This window comes from Eubalaena glacialis, chromosome 3 (genome assembly GCF_028564815.1).
Source record: "Eubalaena glacialis isolate mEubGla1 chromosome 3, mEubGla1.1.hap2.+ XY, whole genome shotgun sequence".
Classification (NCBI taxonomy): Eukaryota; Metazoa; Chordata; class Mammalia; order Artiodactyla; family Balaenidae; genus Eubalaena; species Eubalaena glacialis.
Window position 1 is genome coordinate 91,552,321 of NC_083718.1, and position 22,695 is coordinate 91,575,015.

General features: G+C 44.1%; 1 protein-coding gene across 1 annotated transcript in view; it reads right to left on the reverse strand.

Moving 5' to 3' along the window:
• The window catches only part of PTGFRN (prostaglandin F2 receptor inhibitor), a 75,385-nt gene that overhangs the window by 15,837 nt on the left and 36,853 nt on the right, over positions 1–22,695 (reverse strand). Inside the window, exons 4-6 of the mRNA XM_061183629.1 lie at positions 21,463–21,843; positions 10,166–10,591; positions 6,789–7,208 (exon numbers count right to left, since the gene is read on the reverse strand). Of these exons, the coding sequence (XP_061039612.1) occupies positions 6,789–7,208; positions 10,166–10,591; positions 21,463–21,843 (1,227 nt within the window). The remainder of the gene's footprint in view (positions 1–6,788; positions 7,209–10,165; positions 10,592–21,462; positions 21,844–22,695) is intronic.

The window sequence follows — 22,695 nt, forward strand, 5'->3', positions numbered from 1 at the left end:
GTAGTTGGGAGTTACATAGGTTTATGCGGAGAGAGCAGTTTGCTATAGCCACCAAAAAAAAAAAAATTGTCTTGCCAACACGTCCCAAGCACTTTAGGATTCCTAAACTTATTTTCTCATATAGAAAATATGATATTTACTGGCATTTTTTTTGCACTTCTCAAGACAAAAATGGCATTAAGTAAAAGTTACATGTAAATTTGATTCACAGGTACTTAAAAACTTAAAAGCTGCAACTGAAAGAAAAGGTCCCCAGTATTCAGATAATTATATTTTCTTTTTCTGACTACATTATGGAATTTATACCTCATTTATTTTATATATGTTTTCTTTGAAGCACTGCTCCTTTTGACACTAAAGTTTTCACTGCACTACATTTTTCATGTAACACCAAATCCAGGATTGCATTTTACAGTGCTTTTTCCCTCACACTGCTGCTTAAAAAAACAGCTAGCATTATGAATTTACAACATGCCAAAGATGACACAGAAACTACATTTATTTTTGTTCTTGTTAAAACTTTGTGAGCAACATTTATCAAGATATTGTGTTAAATTACTGGCATTCTCTAGGTACTAAATAAAAGGCTGCAACTCTCTAACATTAAAATATATATATATATATATATACACATATGCATATATATATAACAAAAAATTAAAAATAAATTGAAAAAAAGAATGAAGTTCTGATACATGTTGCAACATGGATGACTCTTGAAAACATCATGCTAAAGTGAAAAAAGATGGGATGCAGCAAAAGCAGTTCTAAGAGGGAAGTTTACAGCAATACAATCCTACCTCAAGAAACAAGAAACATCTCAAATAAACAATCTAACCTTACACCTAAAGCAATTAGAGAAAGAAGAACAAAAAAACCCCAAAGTTAGCAGAAGGAAAGAAATCATAAAGATCAGATCAGAAATAAATGAAAAAGAAATGAAGGAAACAATAGCAAAGATCAATAAAACTAAAAGCTGGTTCTTTGAGAAGATAAACAAAATTGATAAACCATTAGTCAGACTTATCAAGAAAAAAAGGGAGAAGACTCAAATCAATAGAATTAGAAATGAAAAAGGAGAAGTAACAACTGACACTGCAGAAATACAAAAGATCATGAGAGACTACTACAAACAACTAAATGCCAAAAAAATGGACAACCTGGAAGAAAGGGACAAATTCTTAGAAAAGCACAACTCTCTGAGACTGAACCAGGAAGAAATAGAAAATATAAAAAGACCAATCACAAGCACTGAAATTGAAACTGTGATTAAAAATCTTCCAACACACAAAAGCCCAGGACCAGATGGCTTCACAGGCGAATTCTATCAAACATTTAGAGAAGAGCTAACATCTATCCTTCTCAAACTCTTCCAAAATATAGCAAAGGGAGGAATACTCCCAAACTCATTCTACAAGGCCACCATCACCCTTATACCAAAACCAGACAAAGATGTCACAAAGAAAGAAAACTACAGGTCAATATCACTGATGAACATAGATGCAAAAATCCTCAACAAAATACTAGCAAACAGAATCCAACAGCACATTAAAAGGATCATACACCAGGATCAAGTGAGGTTTATCCCAGGAATGCAAGGTTTCTTCAATATACACGAATCAATCAATGTGATACACCATATTAACAAATTGAAGGATAAAAACCATATGATCATCTCAATAGACGCAGAAAAAGCTTTTGACAAAATTCAACACCCATTTATGATAAAAACCCTCCAGTAAGTTGGCATAGAGGGAACTTACCTCAACATAATAAAGGCCATATATGACAAACCCACAGCCAACATCGTTCTCAATGGTGAAAAACTGAAACCATTTCCTCTAAGATCAGGAACAAGACAAGGTTGTTCACTCTCACCACTATTTGAGATTTTCTTGTTTCTTGAGGTAGGCTTGTATTGCTATAAACTTCCCTCTTAGAACTGCTTTTGCTGCATCCCATAGGTTTTGAATCGTCATGTTTTCATTGTCATTTGTCTCTAGGTATTTTTTGATTTCCTCTGTGATTTCTTCAGTGATCTCTTGCTTATTTAGTAATGTATTGTTTAGCCTCCATGTGTTTGAGTTTTTTATGTTTTTTTCCCTGTAATTGATTTCTAATCTCATAGCGTTGTGGTCTGAAAAGATGCTTGATCTGATTTCAATTTTCTTAAATTTACTGAGGCTTAATTTATGACCCAAAATGTGATCTATCCTGGAGAATGTTCCATGCGCACCTGCGAACAAAGTGTGATCTGCTGTTTTTGGATGGAATGTCCTATAAATATCAATTAAATCTATCGGGTCTATTGTGTCATTTAAAGCTTCTGTTTCCTTAGTAATTTTCTGTTTGGATGATCTGTCCATTGGTGTAAGTGAGGTGTTAAAGTCTCCCACTATTATTGTGTTACTGTCAATTTCCTCTTTTATAGCTGTTAGCAGTTGCCTTGTGTATTGAGGTACTCCTATGTTGGGAGCATATATATATATATTTTTTTTTAATTAATTAATTTATTTATTTTTGGCTGTGTTGGGTCTTCGTTTCTGTGGGAGGGCTTTCTCTAGTTGTGGCAAGTGGGGGGCCACTCTTCATCGCGGTGCGCGGGCCTCTCACTGTCGCGGCCTCTCCCGTTGCGGAGCACAGACTCCAGACACGCAGGCTCAGTAATTGTGGCTCACGGGCCCAGTTGCTCCGCGGCATGTGGGATCTTCCCAGACCAGGGCTCGAACCCGCATCCCCTGCATTGGCAGGCAGATTCTCAACCACTGCGCCACCAGGGAAGCCCTGGGAGCATATATATTTATAATTGTTATATCTTCTTCTTGGATTGATCCCTTGATCATTATGTAGTGTCCTTCCTTATCTCTTGTAACATTCTTTATTTTTAAGTCTATTTTATCTGATATAAATATTGCTAATCCAGCTTTCTTTTGATTTCCATTTGCATGGAATATCTTTTTCCATCCCCTCACTTTCAGTCTGTGTGTGTTCCTAGGTCTGAAGTGGGTCTCTTGTAGACAGCATATATATGAGTCTTGTTTTTTGCATCCATTCAGCAAGCCTGTGTCTTTTGGTTGGAGCATTTAATCCTTTCACGTTTAAGGTAATTATTGATATGTATGTTCCTATTACCATTTTCTTAATTGTTTTGGGTTTGTTTTTGCTGGTCCTTTTCTTCTCTTGTGTTTCCCACTTAGAGAAGTTCCTTTAGCATTTGTTGTATAGCTGGTTTGGTGGTGCTGAATTCTCTTAGCTTTTGCTTGTCTGCAAAGCTTTTGATTTCTCCATCAAATTTGAATGAGATCCTTGCCGGGTAGAGTAATCTTGGTTGTAGGTCCTGCCCTTTCATCACTTTAAGTATATCATGCCACTCCCTTCTGGCTTGTAGCGTTTCTGCTGAGAAGTCAGCTATTAACCTTATGGCAGTTCCCTTGTATTTTATTTGTCGTTTTTCCCTTGCTGCTTTCAATAGTTTTTCTTTGTCTTTAGTTTTTGCCAGTTTGATTACTATGTGTCTTGGTGTGTTTCTCCTTGGGTTTATCCTATATGGGACTCTCTGAGCTTCCTGGACTTGGGTGGCTATTTCCTTTCCCATGTTAGGGAAGTTTTCGACTATAATCTCTTCAAATATTTTCTCGGGTCCTTTCTCTCTCTCTTCTCCTTCTGGGACCCCTATAATGCGAATGTTGTTGCGTTTAATGTTGTCCCAGAGGTCTCTTAGGCTGTCTTCATTTCTTTTCATTCTTTTTTCTTTAGTCTGTTCCGCAGCAGTGAATTCCACCATTCTGTCTTCCAGGTCACTTATCCGTTCTTCTGCCTCAGTTATTCTGCTACTGATTCCTTCTAGTGTAGTTTTCATTTCAGTTATTGCATTGTTCATCTCTGTTTGTTTGTTCTTTAATTCTTCTAGGTCTTTGTTAAACATTTCTCGCATCTTCTCGATCTTTGCCTCCATTCTTTTTCCGAGGTCCTGGATCATCTTCACTATCATTATTCTGAATTCTTTTTCTGGAAAGTTGCCTATTTCCACTTCATTCATTTGCTTTTCTGGGGTTTTATCTTGTTCCTTCATCTGGTACATAGCCCTCTGCCTTTTCATCTTGTCTATCTTTCTGTGAATGTGGTTTTTGTTCCACAGGCTGCAGGATTGTAGTTCTTCTTGCTTCTGCTGTCTGCCCTCTGGTGGATGAGGCTATCTCCACTCTCACCACTATTATTTAACATAGTTTTGGAAGCTTTAGCCGCAGCAATCAGAGAAGAAAAAGAAATAAAAGGAATCCAAATCGGAAAAGAAGTAGTAAAACTGTCACTATTTGCAGATGACATGATACTATACACAGAGAATCCTAAAGATGCTACCAGAAAACTACTAGAGCTAATCAATGAATTTGGTAAAGTAGCAGGATACAAAATTAATGCACAGAAATCTCTTGCATTCCTATACACTAATGATGAAAAGTCTGAAAGAGAGATTAAGGAAACACTCCCATTTACCACTGCAACAAAAAGGATAAAATACCTAGGAATAAACTTACCTAAGGAGACAAAAGACCTATATGCAGAAAACTATAAGACACTGATGAAAGAAATTAAATATGATACAAACACATGGAGAGATACACCATGTTCTTGGATTGGAAGAATCAACATTGTGAAAATGACTATACTACCCAAAGCAATCTACAGATTCAATGCAATCCCTATCAAACTACCATTTTTCACAGAACTAGAACAAAAAATTTCACAATTTGTATGGAAACACAAAAGACCCCGAATAGCCAAAGCAATCTTGAGAAAGAAAAACAGAGCTGGAGGAATCAGGCTCCCAGACTTCAGACTAAACTACAAAGCTACAGTAATCAAGATAATATGGTACTGGCACAAAACCAGAAATATAGATCAATGGAACAGGATAGAAAGCCCAGGGATAAACCCATGCACATATGGTCACCTTATTTTTGATAAAGGAGGCAAGAATATACAATGGAGAAAAGACAGCCTCTTCAATAAGTGGTGCTGGGAAAACTGGACAGCTACATGTAAAAGAATGAAATTAGAACACTCCCTAACACCATACACAAAAATAAACTCAAAATTGATTAAAGACCTAAATGTAAGGCCAGATACTATAAAACTCTTAGAGGAAAACATAGGCAGAACACTCTATGACATAAATCACAGCAAGATCGTTTTTGACCCACCTCCTAGAGAAATGGAAATAAAAACAAAAATAAACAAATGGGACCTAATGAAACTTACAAGCTTTTGCACAGCAAAGGAAACCATAAACAAGACCAAAAGACAACCCTCAGAATGGGAGAAAATATTTGCAAATGAAGCAACTGACAAAGGATTAATCTCCAAAATTTACAAGCAGCTCATGCAGCTCAATATTAAAAAAATAAACAACCTAATCAAAAAATGGGCAGAAGACCTAAATAGACATTTTTCCAAAGAATATATACAGATTGCCAACAAACACATGAAAGGATGCTCAACATCACTAATCATTAGAGAAATGCAAATCAACACTACAATGAGGTATCACCTCACACCGGTCAGAGTGGCCATCATCAAAACATCTACAGACAATAAATGCTGGAGAGGGTGTGGAGAAAAGGGAACCCTCCTGCACTGTTGGTGGGAATGTAAATTGATACAGCCACTATGGAGAACACTATGGAGGTTCCTTAAAAAACTAAAAATAGAACTACCATACTACCCAGCAATCCCACTACTGGGCATATACTCTGAGAAAACCATAATTCAAAAAGAGTCATGTACCACCATGTTCACTGCAGCTCTATTTACAATAGCCAGGACATGGAAGCAACCTAAGTGTCCATCGACAGATGAATGGATAAAGAAGACGTGGCACGTATATACAATGGAATATTACTCAGCCATAAAAAGAAATGAAACTGAGTTATTTGTAGTGAGGTGGATGGACCTAGAGACTGTCATACAGAGTGAAGTAAGTCAGAAAGAGAAAAACAAATACCATACGCTAACACATATATATGGAATCTAAAAAAAAAAAAAAACGGTTCTTAAGAACCTAGGGGCAGGTCAGGAATAAAGATGCAGACGTAGAGGATGGACTCTAGGACACGGGGAGGGGGAAGGGTGAGCTGGGACGAAATGAGAGAGTGGCATGGACATATATACACTACCAAATGTAAAATAGACAGCTAGTGGGAAGCAGCCCCATAGCACAGGGAGATCAGCTCGGTGCCTTGTGACCACCTAGAGGGGTGGGATAGGGAGGCTGGGAGGGAGACGCAAGAGGGAGGAGATATGGGGATATATGTATATGTATAGCTGATTCACTTTGTTATAAAGCAGAAACTAACACACCATTGTAAAGCAATTATACTCCAATAAAGATGTTAAAAAAAATAAAAAATAAAGTGAAAAAAGCCAGACACAAAGGTTACATATTACATTCCATTTATGTGAAATGTGCAGAATACGCAAGTTTATAGAGACAGAGAGGAGATTAGTGGTTGCCAAGGAGTAGGAGGTTGGGGAGCCGGGGGACTAAAGGGTGTCAGCTAAGGGTGCAGGTTTCTATTGGTTGTAATGAAAATGTTCTACAGTTGATTGTGGTGATGGTTGCACAACTCTGTGAATGTACTGAAAACCACTGAACTATATATTTAAATGGATAAATTGTATGGCATGTGAATTATATTTCAATAAAATTGTATAAAAAAATGAAGCCATTGGATCAAAACCCTAGGGTCCCTTCCAGCTCCATCCAGGGTTCAACAGGGTTCGCTGCTCACCTGAGGTTTGGAAGTCTATCTCAATAGGATTGGAGAGGCTGGTTGCTGCTTCTCGCCACAGGCTGCCCCTAACAGGGGACCAGGCTGTCACCATGCAGCGGTACAGCCCTGCATCCGAGACCTGAGTCTGGTACATTCGATAGCGAAATTCATCTTCCTGCACTTTCTCTAACACAACTCCATCCACCCGCGAGGCATCTGTCCAGTTCTCCAGCTTCACCACAGAATCCTGGTCCAGGGAGATGATGTACTTGGTTTCGTTGGGACTGGAGAGGTCCCCAACAGGCTTCTCAGCCATGATGAGAACCGAGTAGCGTGGCGACTTAATATTTTTGGAAGACACTTTGCAAGTCATCTCAAATGTATTTCCGGCAGCAAAGAAAGGCTTGGGCTGCCTTGCCTTCACCACAAGCACGGAATCTGCAATGAAGTACCAGAAAGACATGATTTCTAACAGGATTAGCTAAATGGATATGCATCTGAAAGCACAATGTCAGGGAAATAGGAATTTATTTGCAAATTGCCGCACAATAGCGTTTAAGAAAATCTGGAAACTCAGAAAAGAAATCACGTGTGTCAGTAAGCAGGCTGAAATTCACCACACTGGAAGAGGCAGAGCCGTCTGATTCGATTTAATGGGTGTGAGGGAACAGGGGATGGATGGGTGAGTATTCGTTTTTAAGGATTTTCAAGTCCTTGAGAAGTTTCACCCAGAGCGAGGATTTGGGAAGCTGCTGGTGCCCCCAAGGATGTGAGGGAGAACTCGCTTCTAGTGAACTGGGGAAGACAGGGCTCTGGGCAATGCCATTTGCCTCTCCCCTCTGAGGCTCCACTGGGTGCAGGGAAAGTACACTTAGCTTAACCAGCCTGCTTGGAAGAGCAAAGCAAGGGAGCAATGGGTTCTCTCTCTGTTTCATCATATGATGGTAACATTATAAAACAGATTATTACTAAAGTGACTGGAGCTTACACTTGTAGATCCAGTCATTTCCACAGAGATGTTATTTTAACATTCTGAACCAGTGTCCAGGGCTACTAACTTAAAGTGTGTGACTCCCTGCCTCTCTGTCAAAAAAAAAAATCCCTAAGCATATACACATTAGAATTCATCTGTATTATAATAGCTCAGTGTCAGGCACTTGGAAGGTACTTAAATATTTGTTGAACGGATGGATAAATGAATTAAACACAACTCTTTTGTCCTTTAATGAGATAATCCTATAACCCATCTGGTACCAAACAAAATTTTTATGTTGGGGTTATTTTGGGAATAGTTGTTCCACCAAACCTATCAGGAGGACATGTATGTTATGGGGTCCCTCCAGAACCACTGATTCCTAAGGTTCCACTGAGCCATTCACATTCTTTCTTGGAGTTTAAATTTGTGAGATTAGAAGAGATCACTAAAGGTTAAACAAAAAAAAAAAGTCCAAGGACTATGTCCTCAGGCATCTAATGTTCGAGGATCAGGAAAATGAACAGAAATCAGCAAAGGAGGCTGAGAAGAAGACTTATGAGGTTGGAGAAAAGCCCAGAGGGTAGGATCCCACAAGCCAAGGAAAAACCAAAGTATTTCCAAGAAGAGGGAATGATCAACTGTGTTAAGTCCTGCTAAGTCAAGTCAGATGACTAACAACTGGACTTTGCAATATGTCAATCACTAGTCATCTTAACACGAGCAGCTGGGGCAAAAGCCAGATTAGAGCAGATTAGAGAACAGGAAGAGAGAAAATAGAGACACTGAGGACAAACAAATCAAATCCTTTGGCTATCAAAGGAAAGGAACAGAAATGAGTGGGCAAGGGGTATGGGGAACAGACAGATGGAGGGGGAAGCAAGACCAAGATTAGTTTAGCCTTAATTAAAAACAAAAAAAACAAAAAAACCCACAACAAGAGATCTAAAACAGGCCAGTGGGAAACAATGGGAGTGATGTAGAAAGATAGGTGTGTTTACAGGATAGGCTGTTTGGAACTGAGAGTATGGAGGGCTCTCAGTCATCAGAAGTGAGATGTCTAGTGCAGGGTATGAGCTTGGGAGTGAATAACCAAATAGGAAAGAGGTCATAATGACTAGAAAGGAGGACAGGGGACTGAGAATGAAAGGTTTCTCTACCTTAGATGCACCTGGGAACCACCTTGGGAGCATCTGACAATTCCAATGCCCAGACTGCATGGAACCTCAGGCCAATGAAGACAGAACCTCTTGTGGGACTCAAGCATCAGTATTTTTTTAAAGCTCCTCAGGTGATTCCAATGTGCAGCCAAATGTGACCCAGCGCCCATATGGATAGTGAAGCTAGCAAGACAGGAGGAAAACTGGAGAGTGGTTGGGAGACAAAACTGAGCATCTTCAAAGAATGCATGAGGAGGACCCAGGAGTTGACAGGTGACGGCAGTGAGAGGAGGTGGAATGATCTGATGACAGGAGATCTGACGTTGGATGCTTTTAGGGAGGAGGGAAAAGAGCCTGGAGGCTGCAGTGAGGGACGAGGAGGGCACCTGACTCATCTAGGCCAGGTTACACTGTGGGAAGAAAACACCACCACTCAGGAAGGCTCCAGGGGAAATGGTGTACTTGGGGAGAGCGAGGTGGGTCACGTTTACTGTGAGGAAGAGAAAGGACTATTCAGAGATGAGGTCAGGAAGCAGGAGATTTTGCCAAGTTCTAGAGGGCCCTGTTTGGGGTTTAAGGATTTCAGAGGCGTGGCAATGAGGTAACAGAAGCATGTGGTGGGCTGTACGGTGCTTCACATCCGGGGCACGAAGGAGGACCCGGGAGGCCTGGCCTTCCTGCAGTGACGGACTAGACCAGGGATAAAAGACTCGACAAGTCTGACATCCCAAGGCACACAGGGCTCTGAGCATTCGGGAGGAAACACATCAAAGAAACTGTTTCCCTTAAGTTCCTGTCAGCTCTCCCCAGGAACACTCTCTCTGAATGGGTGACTGACCGCTCCGGGGCAGGCGCAGTGGCCTGGGGCTGCCCACTCATCTGGGGCGTCTGAAATGTGCCTGCATCCAGCGGGAACTCATGGACCCGGATACACTCCCAAAGGCGTGTGCAAAGTTTGGCTTCAGATCACCAAGCAGGGCCGTAGTGTCGATGGCGTACCCCAGGCACCCTGTGAGCTCCTACAAGATGATCTCCTACCACCGACCAAGCCCCAGCCCTCTTGTTGGACTTACCCTTCTCAGCATCATCATCGTAAAGGGGTTCGTGCTGAGGATAAGAGGCACAGTCACTGGAGTGTGAATTTCTTGGATCCCTAGTGTAAATGGAAACCTGCAGAGTGACTGTGCATCTGAAAATGCACAGTGGGATGACTTAAGCCAAAACAAAACAAAAATGTTTATGAACAAGAAGGAAGTGCCTACCTTCTGATGCCCAAAATATGCTGACAGGTTTGGAGAAGACGTCCTTGCGCTTCACCCAGCTGTTGTTACGCTGTTTGGTCCAGGCAGACACAACACAGTAATAATTGCCCCTGTCTTCCTCTGTAGTCCTTTGGATTCGGAAATTGAACGTGTCTGTACGCTCCTTAGAAAAAATGAAGTCTCCGTCCTGGGCCCGCTGCTTGCTCCTCTCTCCATATTTCAGTGTCCAGTCCCCGTTCATGACCGCAAGGAGCTCGCTGGTCACCACGTCATCGCTGCGCCGGTTCACCCTGTAGTACCAGGACACCGTGAAACGGACACTCGCCTCGGTGATCCCCACGTCCACTATCCGGCATTCCAGCTCGGTGAGGTCGTCTGAGAACTCAGGGACCTTAGAAGCATTCAGGTACACCTGATAGTCTGGTTCTGAAAGAGAGAGAGGGGCCAGGATAAAAAAAAAAAAAATCAAATCAGACAGAGCAATTTACCAAGAATCAGCAAAAGGAACAAGACAAGCGCTATGGTTGTCCTGACAATTAAATGCCCATTCTATTAGCTACAGCGATAGAAACGGAAGTCTTTATGTTGTATGGGAAGGATCCTCGGAGAGTTTGTTATTGCAAAACTTGCACAACACTGCCCCCACTATCCCCCCTCAAGAAAACCTCCCAAGCCCAGAAGCCAAATGTCCCCAGTCAGAGTCTTGCTCTTTCCAGAGGGTGAGGCCAGCTGTTAGTTTCCCCAGGAAGTTGGAGTCTTCTGAGAAGAATCTCTCAAGAAGTTGGGTGTCCATGCTCTACCAAGACATTCTCTGGCATGCCAAGGAGTGCCCAGAGACCTCCAAAGCCCCCACTGGAACAGCACTGGAAAACCCAACCTCAGAGTACATTCTAGCTCTTGAGGCCAGTCAACCCACCGTGTCGCGGGTTCCTGCCATCCTTGGCTTTGCCCCAAAGGCAAGGCCCTCAGGTCATCATTCCTCCTGTGTATGGCCATCCTCAAACTCCCCAAACGGTATTTTTTTCACTGACACACGTAACTCTCCCATTCAATTCTGCCAACCTTGAAGGCAGCTCACTGATTTCCTGGCTCTAGTAAAGCCCGCTCACTATGACCATCCTGCTTCCTGCCAGGCACAAATTCTGATGAGGGAGGGAGGGAAGCCAGCAAGTACTCTCCTAGTGTCCCCACTGCCACTGTCACAGTCTTGTTATTTTTCACTTGTATAGAATCCCTCCCCCTGTGAGGTTCACTGTTTGCATTTAATCCATTTCTACAACTCCACATTTCAAAGCCTCCCAGGAACTGGTATGAGGACCCCCTTCATTGCTTCCTTTCCTCTACCAATACCTCCTCTGCATGTCACATCTAATTATCTTAAGTTCTCCAGTCACTGCAGTCTTGCACCACTGGGTGACCTGTTTGCGGTGGCCTCTCCTCTTGACTGCCCTGCAAACTTGCTCTCATTCTTCAATGTTACCTCCTCTGTGCTCCCTTCCTGGACACCCTTTCTCTGTGTTCCCATAAGCCGTGTAGGTACTGTTGTAAAGCAGTTATTACTCCTTGCTTGAAGGTCTTGTCCCTAAGGTTCAAACATACAGCTTTGTATACAGTAGTCACTCAATAAATGTTTGCTGCCTCGATACTAAGACTTCTGGAAAAAGCTACATTTTTCTCCTGTAGCGCTTTGCCTGCTAGGAGACAAATGATTCTACCTAAACAGAACTTTCCATTTGCCAACACTGTATTCACATCACCTCCATCAAACAGTTTAGTTTTATTTAACGTTGCTTTTATTTATGACTCATACAAATTATAAACTGCTGAGGTCAAGGAACTGTTGTTTTGTGATTTATACTTCTAACGAAATGTATAACATCATGACTTCCCCAAGAATGACTCAGTGGCCAGGAAATGGCAAGAACTCAAAATCCTAATTCCCTCAAATGTCATCTTCACAAGCACTTAATTGCAAGTGAGCCTGGACCCTGTGCCATAAAAAGTTGAACCAGCGCAGCTCTGCCCGCTGATGGGAGAATGTCTTCAGTGATGTGGACGCTACAGAGAAATATGCTAGAATGTCATCTGCCACCTCGTTTCACAGGTGAATGTGCTAAAGATGCACAGCTGGGGGGTTTCCTGGCCCTGGGCAGCGTGCTAACACACACGCTGCCTCTCCAGTGACTGCTGACTGTGGAACAAACACTGAAATGTATTTACACCATCACACGCATAAGACGAGGTATTCCCAACTTAGCCCACATCCAGGGTTTCAGATCCTTTCCTCATGGGGGACTTTAGCACAGCAACTAGAGTGAGGACACGGACAACCAAGTTTATTTAATGTGGAAAGGACAGACTTGAACTGGCTGTGCGCACAGCAAGACTGCCCTCCTCAAGTCCTGTCAGGACCAAATGGGAACACCAGATCATCAAGAGTCCTCATGAAGCAGCAGTAGCTTGCTCCATTCCGAGCACAACGCGAAGACCCTTTGCATGTGTCACCACATTAACCTGAACAACAAACCGTGAAGCAGTAAAGAGCAGTGGTGAGGAGCCAGGGGTCTGGAAGCCAGACTGTATTTGAATCCTGGCTCTGCCTTCACTTGCTGTGTGACCTTGGGCAGATTACTTAACCTCTCTGGTGCCTCATCTGTAAAAATGGGGAGAATAACATTAACCACCTCACAATGTTATCATGAGGATTAATAGTTAAAATAATATACGTGAAAGTGCTTAGACTGGTGCCTGGTCCATGTATGTGTGGCAGGGGGTGTGGGGGGTGTACTGGCAGAGGTGGGTGCGGAGTGAGGTGAATTGGGTTGAGATGCAATGGAGACACCAAGTCAAGATGCTACGGACACAGCTCTGTGCCAGTGTTTGAACCTGGAGTCTAAGAAACAGCTGGGGCCAAAGCAGGGGAACAGACAGACACACATATACACATACACACACACACACACACACACACACACACACACACACACAGCTAAAACCTCACTCCAAACACGCACAGCTGGCCCCTCCTCCTAACTTTCCTACCACTGCTCCTGGTACCACACCCCACCGTTCACTCTCCCAGTCCCCCCTCTTGAAAGGTGTGCCATATCCCACCCTCTTCAGACGGTGCCTAAGTCTCGCAATTCTCCCTCCTCAGTGTCTCTTCCACTTCTCACATTCCAGGCCTCACACACAGTAGGTGCTCTATAAATATCTGTGCATAGAAGTGAAAACCTCACGACCACCATTCCCGTCCTGGCCCTCTGCCGCCACCAGCCAAGACGATTATAATAACCTTCCAACCCGCCTCTGGGCTCACACCACCAGCAGGTCATCTGTTCAAGAAGCCTCCCAGTAGGTGGCTTTTCTCTCACCTACTGAGTGAAGAACGCACTCTCCAGCCTGGCATTCAAGGCCCTGCAGAGTGTGAGTCTAAAGCCCTCTGTCCAGCCCCACCGCCCACTGCCCTCTTGTACACGCTCCAGACTCCGTGCCGGTGGCACCTGTTACCACTCCCTCATCGCCTCCGCTGCTTCTTCCCCCTGTTGCCTCTGCCTCAGCACCTGGGACACCTGCTCAGTAAGGCGCTGAGTAAATGACTGAGCCGATTCCCCCATTCTACTCCCTCCTCTCCCCCTAGATGGATCTGTTTAAATCTATGTATCCAAATGTGGAGAAAGGAGAGTACAGGGGTTGCAGTGTATGCGCATCTAGTTACAGGAATGCCAGCTTGGCAGAAGAGCAAAATCTCTTCATTGACTGGTTGGTCTCCTTGTTCTCTGTTAAAACTAAATCTTAGGCCCGCAAAAGGAGGATCCTAATGCAAAAACAAACAAACACGTGGATTCCTGTGGACTTACAAGGCATAAGTTCCAGTGATTTAAAGGATGTGCAAAGGTCATCTGAACTATCCCCCAGCCTAGGAGGTCGCCTTCTGACTTACACTCCTAGAAAAGATATGACTCCACTACATCAGAATGGTAGGCGTGTGAGTGGGTTCCTATTTCTTTTATGTTTTGGTGCATGTATGGAAATCTTCCTTTATTGTTGTTTCACAATTTTAAAACTTGTTGGCAGAGATTGGGCCTATTCCTCAAGGTCCATCGTGCACAGACCTCTTCAGGTAGCCTCTCCTACTGAACAGGAAGCCTCCTGTGAACTCATCAGCCTGTCCCACCTCTACTTCTTATTCAGCAAACATTCACAGAGACCCTACCACCCGCCAGCTTCCCTGCTCTCTGAGGACTTTACTTGAACATTGCTGTGAACTTCAGTTACAGGTCTGTCTGCCTCATGGACCTTCTTATAGGGCTCTTCTCAGGGTCTGGGACCCCCTACTTGATTCATCTGTGTGTGCTATGTATGCAGTGCCTTGTACATAAAAGACATTAACACACTTGCTGAACTGGACTAAATTCAATATTTTGCATAAAAATGCTCATTTTCAGCATAAGCATTACACTACTGATTACTGCTATATTCTGCTTGATCTCATCAAGAAATCATCTAAGAATGTAATAGTGGTTATGTTTAAAAAATGCTTATCAGTTAAAGATGCATACTAAAGTATTTAATGGCAAAATGACATGATGTCTGGGATGTGTTTTACATTCTTCCAGAAGGAAAAAAAAAGAGGGGGCAGGGGAAAGAAAGAAAGAGAGAGAGAGTGTGTGCGTGTGTGCGTCTAGGGGAGGGAAGAGAGATAAAATAAGATTAGCAAAATACTGGTAACTGTTGAAGCTGGTGGTTTGTTCTACTTCTGGGTAAATTTCTACTCCAAAAGTTTAACACAAACAAACAACCCACCCACATCGTAAGCCCTTTCACAGAATACTGAGGCCAGTCTAAGGCACGACATCACTAACCTTCCGAGAAACAAGGATCTCTCCCTAATCTAGCTCCCAGGACGACCTGCTCATTTACACACCACCTCCTGAAGCTGCGGCCTCCCATAGTGCAAGCCCCACCAAGAAAGACTTTGTTTTTTGATTATGGGTCATTAAACTCCTTTGTTATAACCTTCAAAACAATGAAAATGTTCCGAATCATTGGTTAATTTGTAAAAGCAGATATTTTGTGCCTACCACATGCAGGGACCTGAACCGGGGGATTTCACAGATTACCTCATTTGTTCACTCTCACAACAATTCTGTAAGGAAGGTACAAGGATACTAATAACTGGCATTTATGGAGGGCTTCCTGTATGCCAGGGACCCAGGCCATACACTTTCCTTGCATTCTCGTTTAATCTTCAGAACAACCTTATATGATAGATACTATTTTCACATACGTTTCCTAAACCAAACCAAACCAAACCAAAACCGAAATCAAAGCCCAAAGGAGGTTAAGTTCAAAGACTAAGATCTTGCACAGCGCGGAGGGGAGGAGAATCATAGGAGAGGCTTTGGCTCTGTGGCCTGGCTCCCACTAGGGCCGAATTGCACAACCTCATTACACACCCAGTTATTCATGCTTCTCAAAGTCAGCTGCATCCCAGAAGACAAGAGGGATGATAACAGCTGAGGCACTGATCCTGAACTGTGTACAACAGGGCCATGTTCTAATACCCCCTTTTGAAGCTTAGTTAACTTGGGAGAGCTAATTAGATGAACAGGCTGCAAGCATGAGTCAGAAGAAACAGGAGGAAGAGGGCCCTTTTCTCTGCCGATGCCAGTTTTATTACCCTGAACTGGGCAGGTACTTTAGATGCAGCTGAGCGAGTTGACTAATTGTCAAAGAGTTGCCACTATCATCATTGGTATACAACAATTAAATATTCTCTGGGACTTCCCTGGTGGTCCAGTGGTTAGGACTCCGGGCTTCCACTGCCGGGTGCCCGGGTTCGATCCCTGGTTAGGAACTAAGATCCTGCAAGTCTCGCAGCACAGCCAAAAAAACAAAAAGCCCAATTAAATATTCTCTAACATTTAAAAAGAGAAGGCTATAAATAAGGAGCTGTTATTACTTTACCCCACTTAGGAGAACCATTATTATGAGGTTGCAGTCAGCATTAGTCATTTCAGAGCAATAGAGATAACATTATTTGAATGGAATACCTATGCCCCACACCCAAAGTGACAATCATGCCATTTTTTTCTTTCTTCATCCTCACTCACTCCTCCCAGAGAAAGAAGAGAGAATTACCAGATTTGGGGGCAGAGGCAAGAAAGGGGCTAGGTGTAGTCAGCTCAGCCCCTTTTCTTTGGACCCACACATTCCTCGTTCTCCATGCCCTAAGACACCCCTGTGGCTTACTTGGTTAAGAACTTGGTGGGGCAGAGCACGTTCTATATTGACTCTCCCCCCAAAAACACCAATAAATCACAACCCCACCACCATGAAAATGTATAGAGCACTTAAGTGCCAGGCACTGCGTGAAGCACTCTATATGCATTATCCCACGAAGCCAAGAAAACCAAAGCTTAGAAACCATAAGCGATAAGCCCAAGATAACACGCCTAGAAGGTGGTGCAGCAGGACTCCATCGCTCTTCTGCCATCAGAGATAATCCTGGACAGACAGCTGATCGTAGCTGCCCGTAAAATTCTGCAGATCTAAATCTTATCTTCTGTAGACGGCAAAGAACTCTCAAGTCTCCACCAAGTACTTAGCAGATTAACAGCTCCTTTTAGAGAAAAATAATTACCGTCCTCGCTGGCACACGGCTGGAAGAGGGGACGGTCCTCAAGTGGGGAAGAATGCAAATCAGGTGCCTAAGCCTGAATAGCACAACTCAGCTCTGCCGTGTCCTGCTCATGTATCTGAAGCCCGTGGAACCCTCTCCAATTAACACCACAGAAGTCTGGGACTTCAGGCAGAGAGCTCAACCATGAACTGATTAGTATCCAACTCTTGCCAAGGGCTCATTTAAGACATCTGATAGCAGAGAGAGATGGCTTAACATGCACATTAAGCAGCCATTCCTCCAGATTCTCTATGGTTTTAGCCACATACTAAATTGGATCAACACAAAGCAACATTTGTCCTCCATAGTAACTCAGTTTCTTACAAAAACTCCTTCACACACTTAAGATGTATGCCTTCAGCTTTTATGGGGAGTGGATATAAGAAACATCCATTTAAACAATCACTTAGAGCTTTTGTAAAAGAACAGTTGAAAGCACTGTCCATTATGCTATCGAATGCCCCTTAAATAAAAAAAGCGCATGATCGGGCTTCCCTGGTGGCGCAGTGGTTGAGAAACTGCCTGCTAATGCAGGGGACACGGGTTCGAGCCCTGGTCTGGGAAGATCCCACATGCCGCGGAGCAACTAGGCCCGTGAGCCACAACTACTGAGCCTGCGCGTCTGGAGCCTGTGCTCCGCAACAAGAGAGGCCGCGATAGTGAGAGGCCCGCGCACCGCGATGAAGAGTGGTCCCCGCTTGCCGCAGCTAGAGAAAGCCCTCGCACAGAAACGAAGACCCAACACAGCCAAAAATTAATTAATTAATTAAAAAAAAAAAAGCACATGATAAATTCAGTGCCAAGAAAAAGTTTGTCTCTCTTTTGTTTGTTTTCCATCATCAGAGGAGGACTGTATAATCACATCTCTTTGGCCTCAACTCTCCAAAACTTCAGAGGCAAGTTCAGTGCTCAAATGCAGTAACTAATCCATCCCAACCATCTTGCAATACCTATTCTTTGGTTTTTTTTTTTTTTTTTTTTTACCCCTTTTGATCTTGATTTTATTTCTGTGCCTCCTGCTTTAAATGGGACTTCGTTTTGCAACCCAACTTAAATCTTTTTCCCTTCAAAAGTAGGGCATCCATCCTAAGTAAAGAGATTTTTTTTCTTACCCTCTAAAAAATCGTAGTCCTCCCAGCTGCTACAAGTGCTCTTGGACTTGACAGACCCATTCACGTCATTGCCCTGATCTCTCTGGTTAACACGATGGAACGTGAGAAGAACCCAATCAGCTTCAACCCCTCATCTACTCAGTGCGCCCAAGCAAATGAGGACAAGAACCACCCAGCTTTTAGGACTCTGTGCTTTAGAGTTTCAGGAGCGAAGCTGATCCCCAAAGCCAAACTGTTTCCACATAGGATGACAATACTTGGGACAGACTCCCCTCAAGATGAAAATACTTGGGACAGATTTGACCTAGGGCCATAATTCTGTCCAAGCCATTCTAAACGTTTCTTTTGAAATAAAAGGAACAAGCGTTAACCGCTGCATAGATTCTATGTTCCAAAGATGATGCAGTAACGTTTCCCATCTCACGTGCCCTTTTTGCAATGTGACCTTCCTGATCTCCCATTAAGAGATGGGGTCTCTTTCTCTACCCCCTTGAACTTGGACAGACTCTGTGATGGCTCTGACCAATAGAAAACAGCGGAGGTGCACTGTGCCAGTTCCAGGGATAGCTTTCAACTAGCCAGGCACTTCTACTTCCTGTGCCTTGGCAGTCAGCCGCCGTGTAAGAAGAATGACTGTCCTGAGAAGACGGCACCATGAGAAACCCAAGCCACATGGACAGGGCCTGGATGAGACACCACGTGGGGACAGAGAGAGACGCCCTGGAACGTGGTGACAAGTGCATGGGAAAGCCATCTGGAAGGGGATCCCCAGCCCTAGCTGTCCCAGCTGTCACCATGTGCATCAGAGATGAACCCCATTGAGTCCTTCCCTAATTCCTGACCCTCAAAATTGTGAGCAAAATGAAAATCAGTGGTTTTCAGGTGGGGATTGGGACAGTACCTCACTCACACTGTTTGTGGGGATCAAATATTTAATGCGTGTAAAGCCCTTGGCCCAGTCCCTGGCACTCAGTAAGTGTTCGATACATGGTAGTTATTATTTTTAATCTGTCAGGTAGCAAAATTGAGCATTTTGTGTAATACCAGCATAGGGAACTGGCTTTCTCAAGAGCTCTTTTGTGACAATATTCCACAGTCACACAACATAAGATGACCTATCTAAATAGAGTACTTCCTGTCTTATTGCCACCTCTCAGTTAGCCTCAGCAGGCCCCAATTTACATGTGGCATGGTATCCACATGCATACGCAGACATGTGGTAGATCTAGAGAGAATCACACAGTGTCAAGCCAGGCCTGATCACTGCTGAGCAGAGAATCCAATCAGGAGGTCCTGGAGAAAAAGCCTACTGCTGTACTCAGGCCCAACTCGCCTCCTGACAAGTGTCCAGGGAGCTGTAATGGTATGAGTCACAGGCACAGGGAAGGAGGAGAGATTTAAGGGGAAGACAGGAGAAGCATACCACTTACACTCCTGGTGGGTTTGCCCATGTGCAGTATCCCTGAATATTCTGAGTTGAACGTTATTGCTTTCTTTGCAATTCTTCTTTTCCTATGCACATATTTTAACATATCCATGTGTTGGTGCTGGTTTATCTACCCATCAGGCCAGTGTTTACTGAGTGCCCATTACGTGCAAAGAACTGTGAGAGATGCGGGGTCTGGGGCCTTAGATCAGCCAGGGAAAAGCATACTGACAGCTTTCACAACAACCGTGTTGGATCCTCAGAATAATAACCAAACCTTTTCCCACAATTTAGTCTCTTTATTTCTTCCCACTCTCCGGAGAACACAGCCACCAACAAATCCCTTCCAGCTAAAAGAGCCCATTCCCTCCCAGAGCTCCCCTCCTGTTTCCTGACAGTCGCTGCATCTCTCCCCCCAGGATAGGCTGGGATCAGTGCATGAGGACTTCAAAGAGGCCCTCAAATTGGAGTGCAGGCAGCACTGTTGTAAAAAAAAAAAAAGGGGGGGGGGAGAGAGAGAGACCCATTTGAGCTGTGATTCTAAGTCGGTGGGGGAGGGGTGCCGAGCGTCCGCGCTGGGATCTGACAGCACCGCACAATGCACCGAGGATCAGGGCTGTGAGACACATTCAGCTCCAGAGATGAAAACTCTTCTTCTGGTGCTGACAACATCTGTTTTATTTTGAAGGTTGCTAAGGAGAGTTCTAGCTGGGCTAACATTGTTCCAGTTCAGTACTTCATGATGAGTCTCTCGCACGGGGTTCAGACGGCAGGAATAAAAGCTCGCCAGATGAACCCGCTCCTTTCACTTTGCAGATATCAAAGAATCACTTTGCTACCAGGGATGACTAACACCCCGCCCGGTCTCGCTCAGAATTGGATGGACCCTCTGCTTACTCTCTTATTACTCGTCTTCTCCCTGCCCCCTCTGTCCCCACTTGCCAACTCCCCCTCTTTGCCAAATAACATCTTATTAGGAAGAAACAGACAGGGAATGTGCCACTAGCCCAGGAGAAGATTTCACTGCAGAGACAAGGAAGAGCTGAGAAATGAGTTGGGGCTCACGGCGGGAGGATGTTTAGCGTTAGACAAAGGAGGAAATGATTTCCGAGCCTTTAAAGATCTGTTTTACCTCCTAACAGAGCAATGCCAAATGCCTTCATGCGGGCTCGGAACAGTCAGGGGACAGTAGAGAGATCAAGCTCAAAACAGGGAAGAGGCTAACAGGCAGGCCTGTCTCCATCTTTGCAGTAATGGACGTGGGAAGCAAAGCACTCCACACTCCACCCGGCCCCATCCTGCCTAAGTTCACTTGCAATTAATTACAAGATAGTAACAAAATTAGGAAAAGTCAGCCCTGGAGGGCAAGCATTCAGGAAAATAAGAGATCGGGAAGATGAGCATGGTAAAAAATGAAGAGGATATGACAATGACCTTCACATATATGACAAGTAACAATAACATGGGTGGCAAGGAGGGCAATAGTTGAGGGCCACTCTGCTCCTCCCTTGGGAATCAGACGTGGGGAGAGAGCCCTCCAGAAGAGCAGGGGAAGCAGGAAGCGCCCTGGATTTAACTGGTATCTGCAAAAAAAAATTCATTTGGGCATTCTGGGGCATTCAGTGAAAAAAACGTATTCCATTAACTGAAGGAATTCTTTTTCTTCCCTGGGCTTTAGAAAAGCCCCAGCTCCTGCCAGAGAGCACCTAGGAGTCTAGGAAAAGGAAAGGGAGAATGGCAGTGTTCTCCCTCCAACAAAGATCCATTTCAAAGAGCCGTTCAGCAGGGCCCCCGACCCTGCAAATCTCGACAACGAAAGGAATATATATCCTCTCAGATGAGGGTACTGAGACAACTGAGGCCACATTATCTAAACATTTCCCTTGCCTGCCAGATTCTATTTCAGCCAGTTTTGCTTTCTCCCCCAGCTGGGGATCTATGCAGGAGAGAGTATGCTTGTCCTGATACCAAGAAGGCCAAAACAATGCAGAGCACACAGCTCCCTGACACCTCTCCATATCCCAGAGGAGGAATTAAGCCAGAGAGGTGAAGAGCCATCCTCCAAACCACTCACCTAGCCAGGTCACAGCCACGGCAGCTGGAGCCGACATGGCCTCTGCCACCTTATGCCAGCTCCTGTTGTGCCCGGGTGTCCAGAGCGCCACGTGGCAGAAATAGTAGCCAGCATTTTCTTTGCTAACATCTCGAACCAGTAAATGGTAGGAGCGTGCATCCACGTGACTCAAGGCCATGTGAGGAGAGCTGTGCACCAGGAAATCATGGTCCAGCCGAGCCAACACATGGGGGCCGGGCAAGGTGCTGTCAGGCGTCCTGCTGAAGTACCACGTCACCGCGGGTCGGACGTCGTCCGCTCGGTCCGTTGTGATGTTGCAGGTCAGGTCCAGCTCCTTTCCTTCAGCCACAGACACATTCCTGGCCACAGCGGCTCGAAGAACTGGAAAATTAAAAACAAGGACATCTAGATAATCTCGATCGTATTTGCTGCTTCCACCCCCGTCCCCTTAGATCATCTCCCTTTACCTTCTTATTTGCAACATTCAAGTTAGAAGGCTTTGTACAGTTTTAAGTGCTGGAGAAATGTACTGAATAAATGAATGAAACATACCATATTTCTTTTTATTTCATTAAAACAACAACAGCAGCAAGCACTTATATATATATGCTTACTATATGCCAGGCACTCTTCTGAGTGCTTTATAAATTTCATCTTCAAAACAACCCTACGAGGTAGTACTATTATCATCTCCATTTTACTGATAAGGCAGTTGAAGCACAGAGAAGTTAAATAACTTGCCCAAGGTGCCACAGCTAATATGTGACAGAGCTAAGATTCAAATCCCGGCTGTCTGCCTCTAGGGACTTTGCTCTTAAGTGTTACACTATTATCACGTACACTATCATTTGAAAACAAGTCTGCTGAACATTACAAAACTAAAATTATACTTTCTCCATATGCATGACAGGCCTTGGGTGACTTTCAGAGAAAAGACAGCTCAGCTCTGGCCGGTACATATTATTAGTTGGGGGCCAGGAGCTGGAGGGTAGGAAGTGAGGGTGAAACCATCTTCTGGGTAAAAGGGGGTGGGGAGGATCCTAAACAGAAGGACTGGGAGAGTGAAACCAGACAATATGCCTAACGAGTCAAGTCTTCCAAAGGCAATGCACTTAGAGCATCATTTATTCTGTTCCACACACCCGCCTTCAAGTCAAGGAGAAAGCATATATTCTAAAACCAAACCACAGTGATTTCTGGATTACCCATGCCACTGCCCTCTCTGTGTGGATA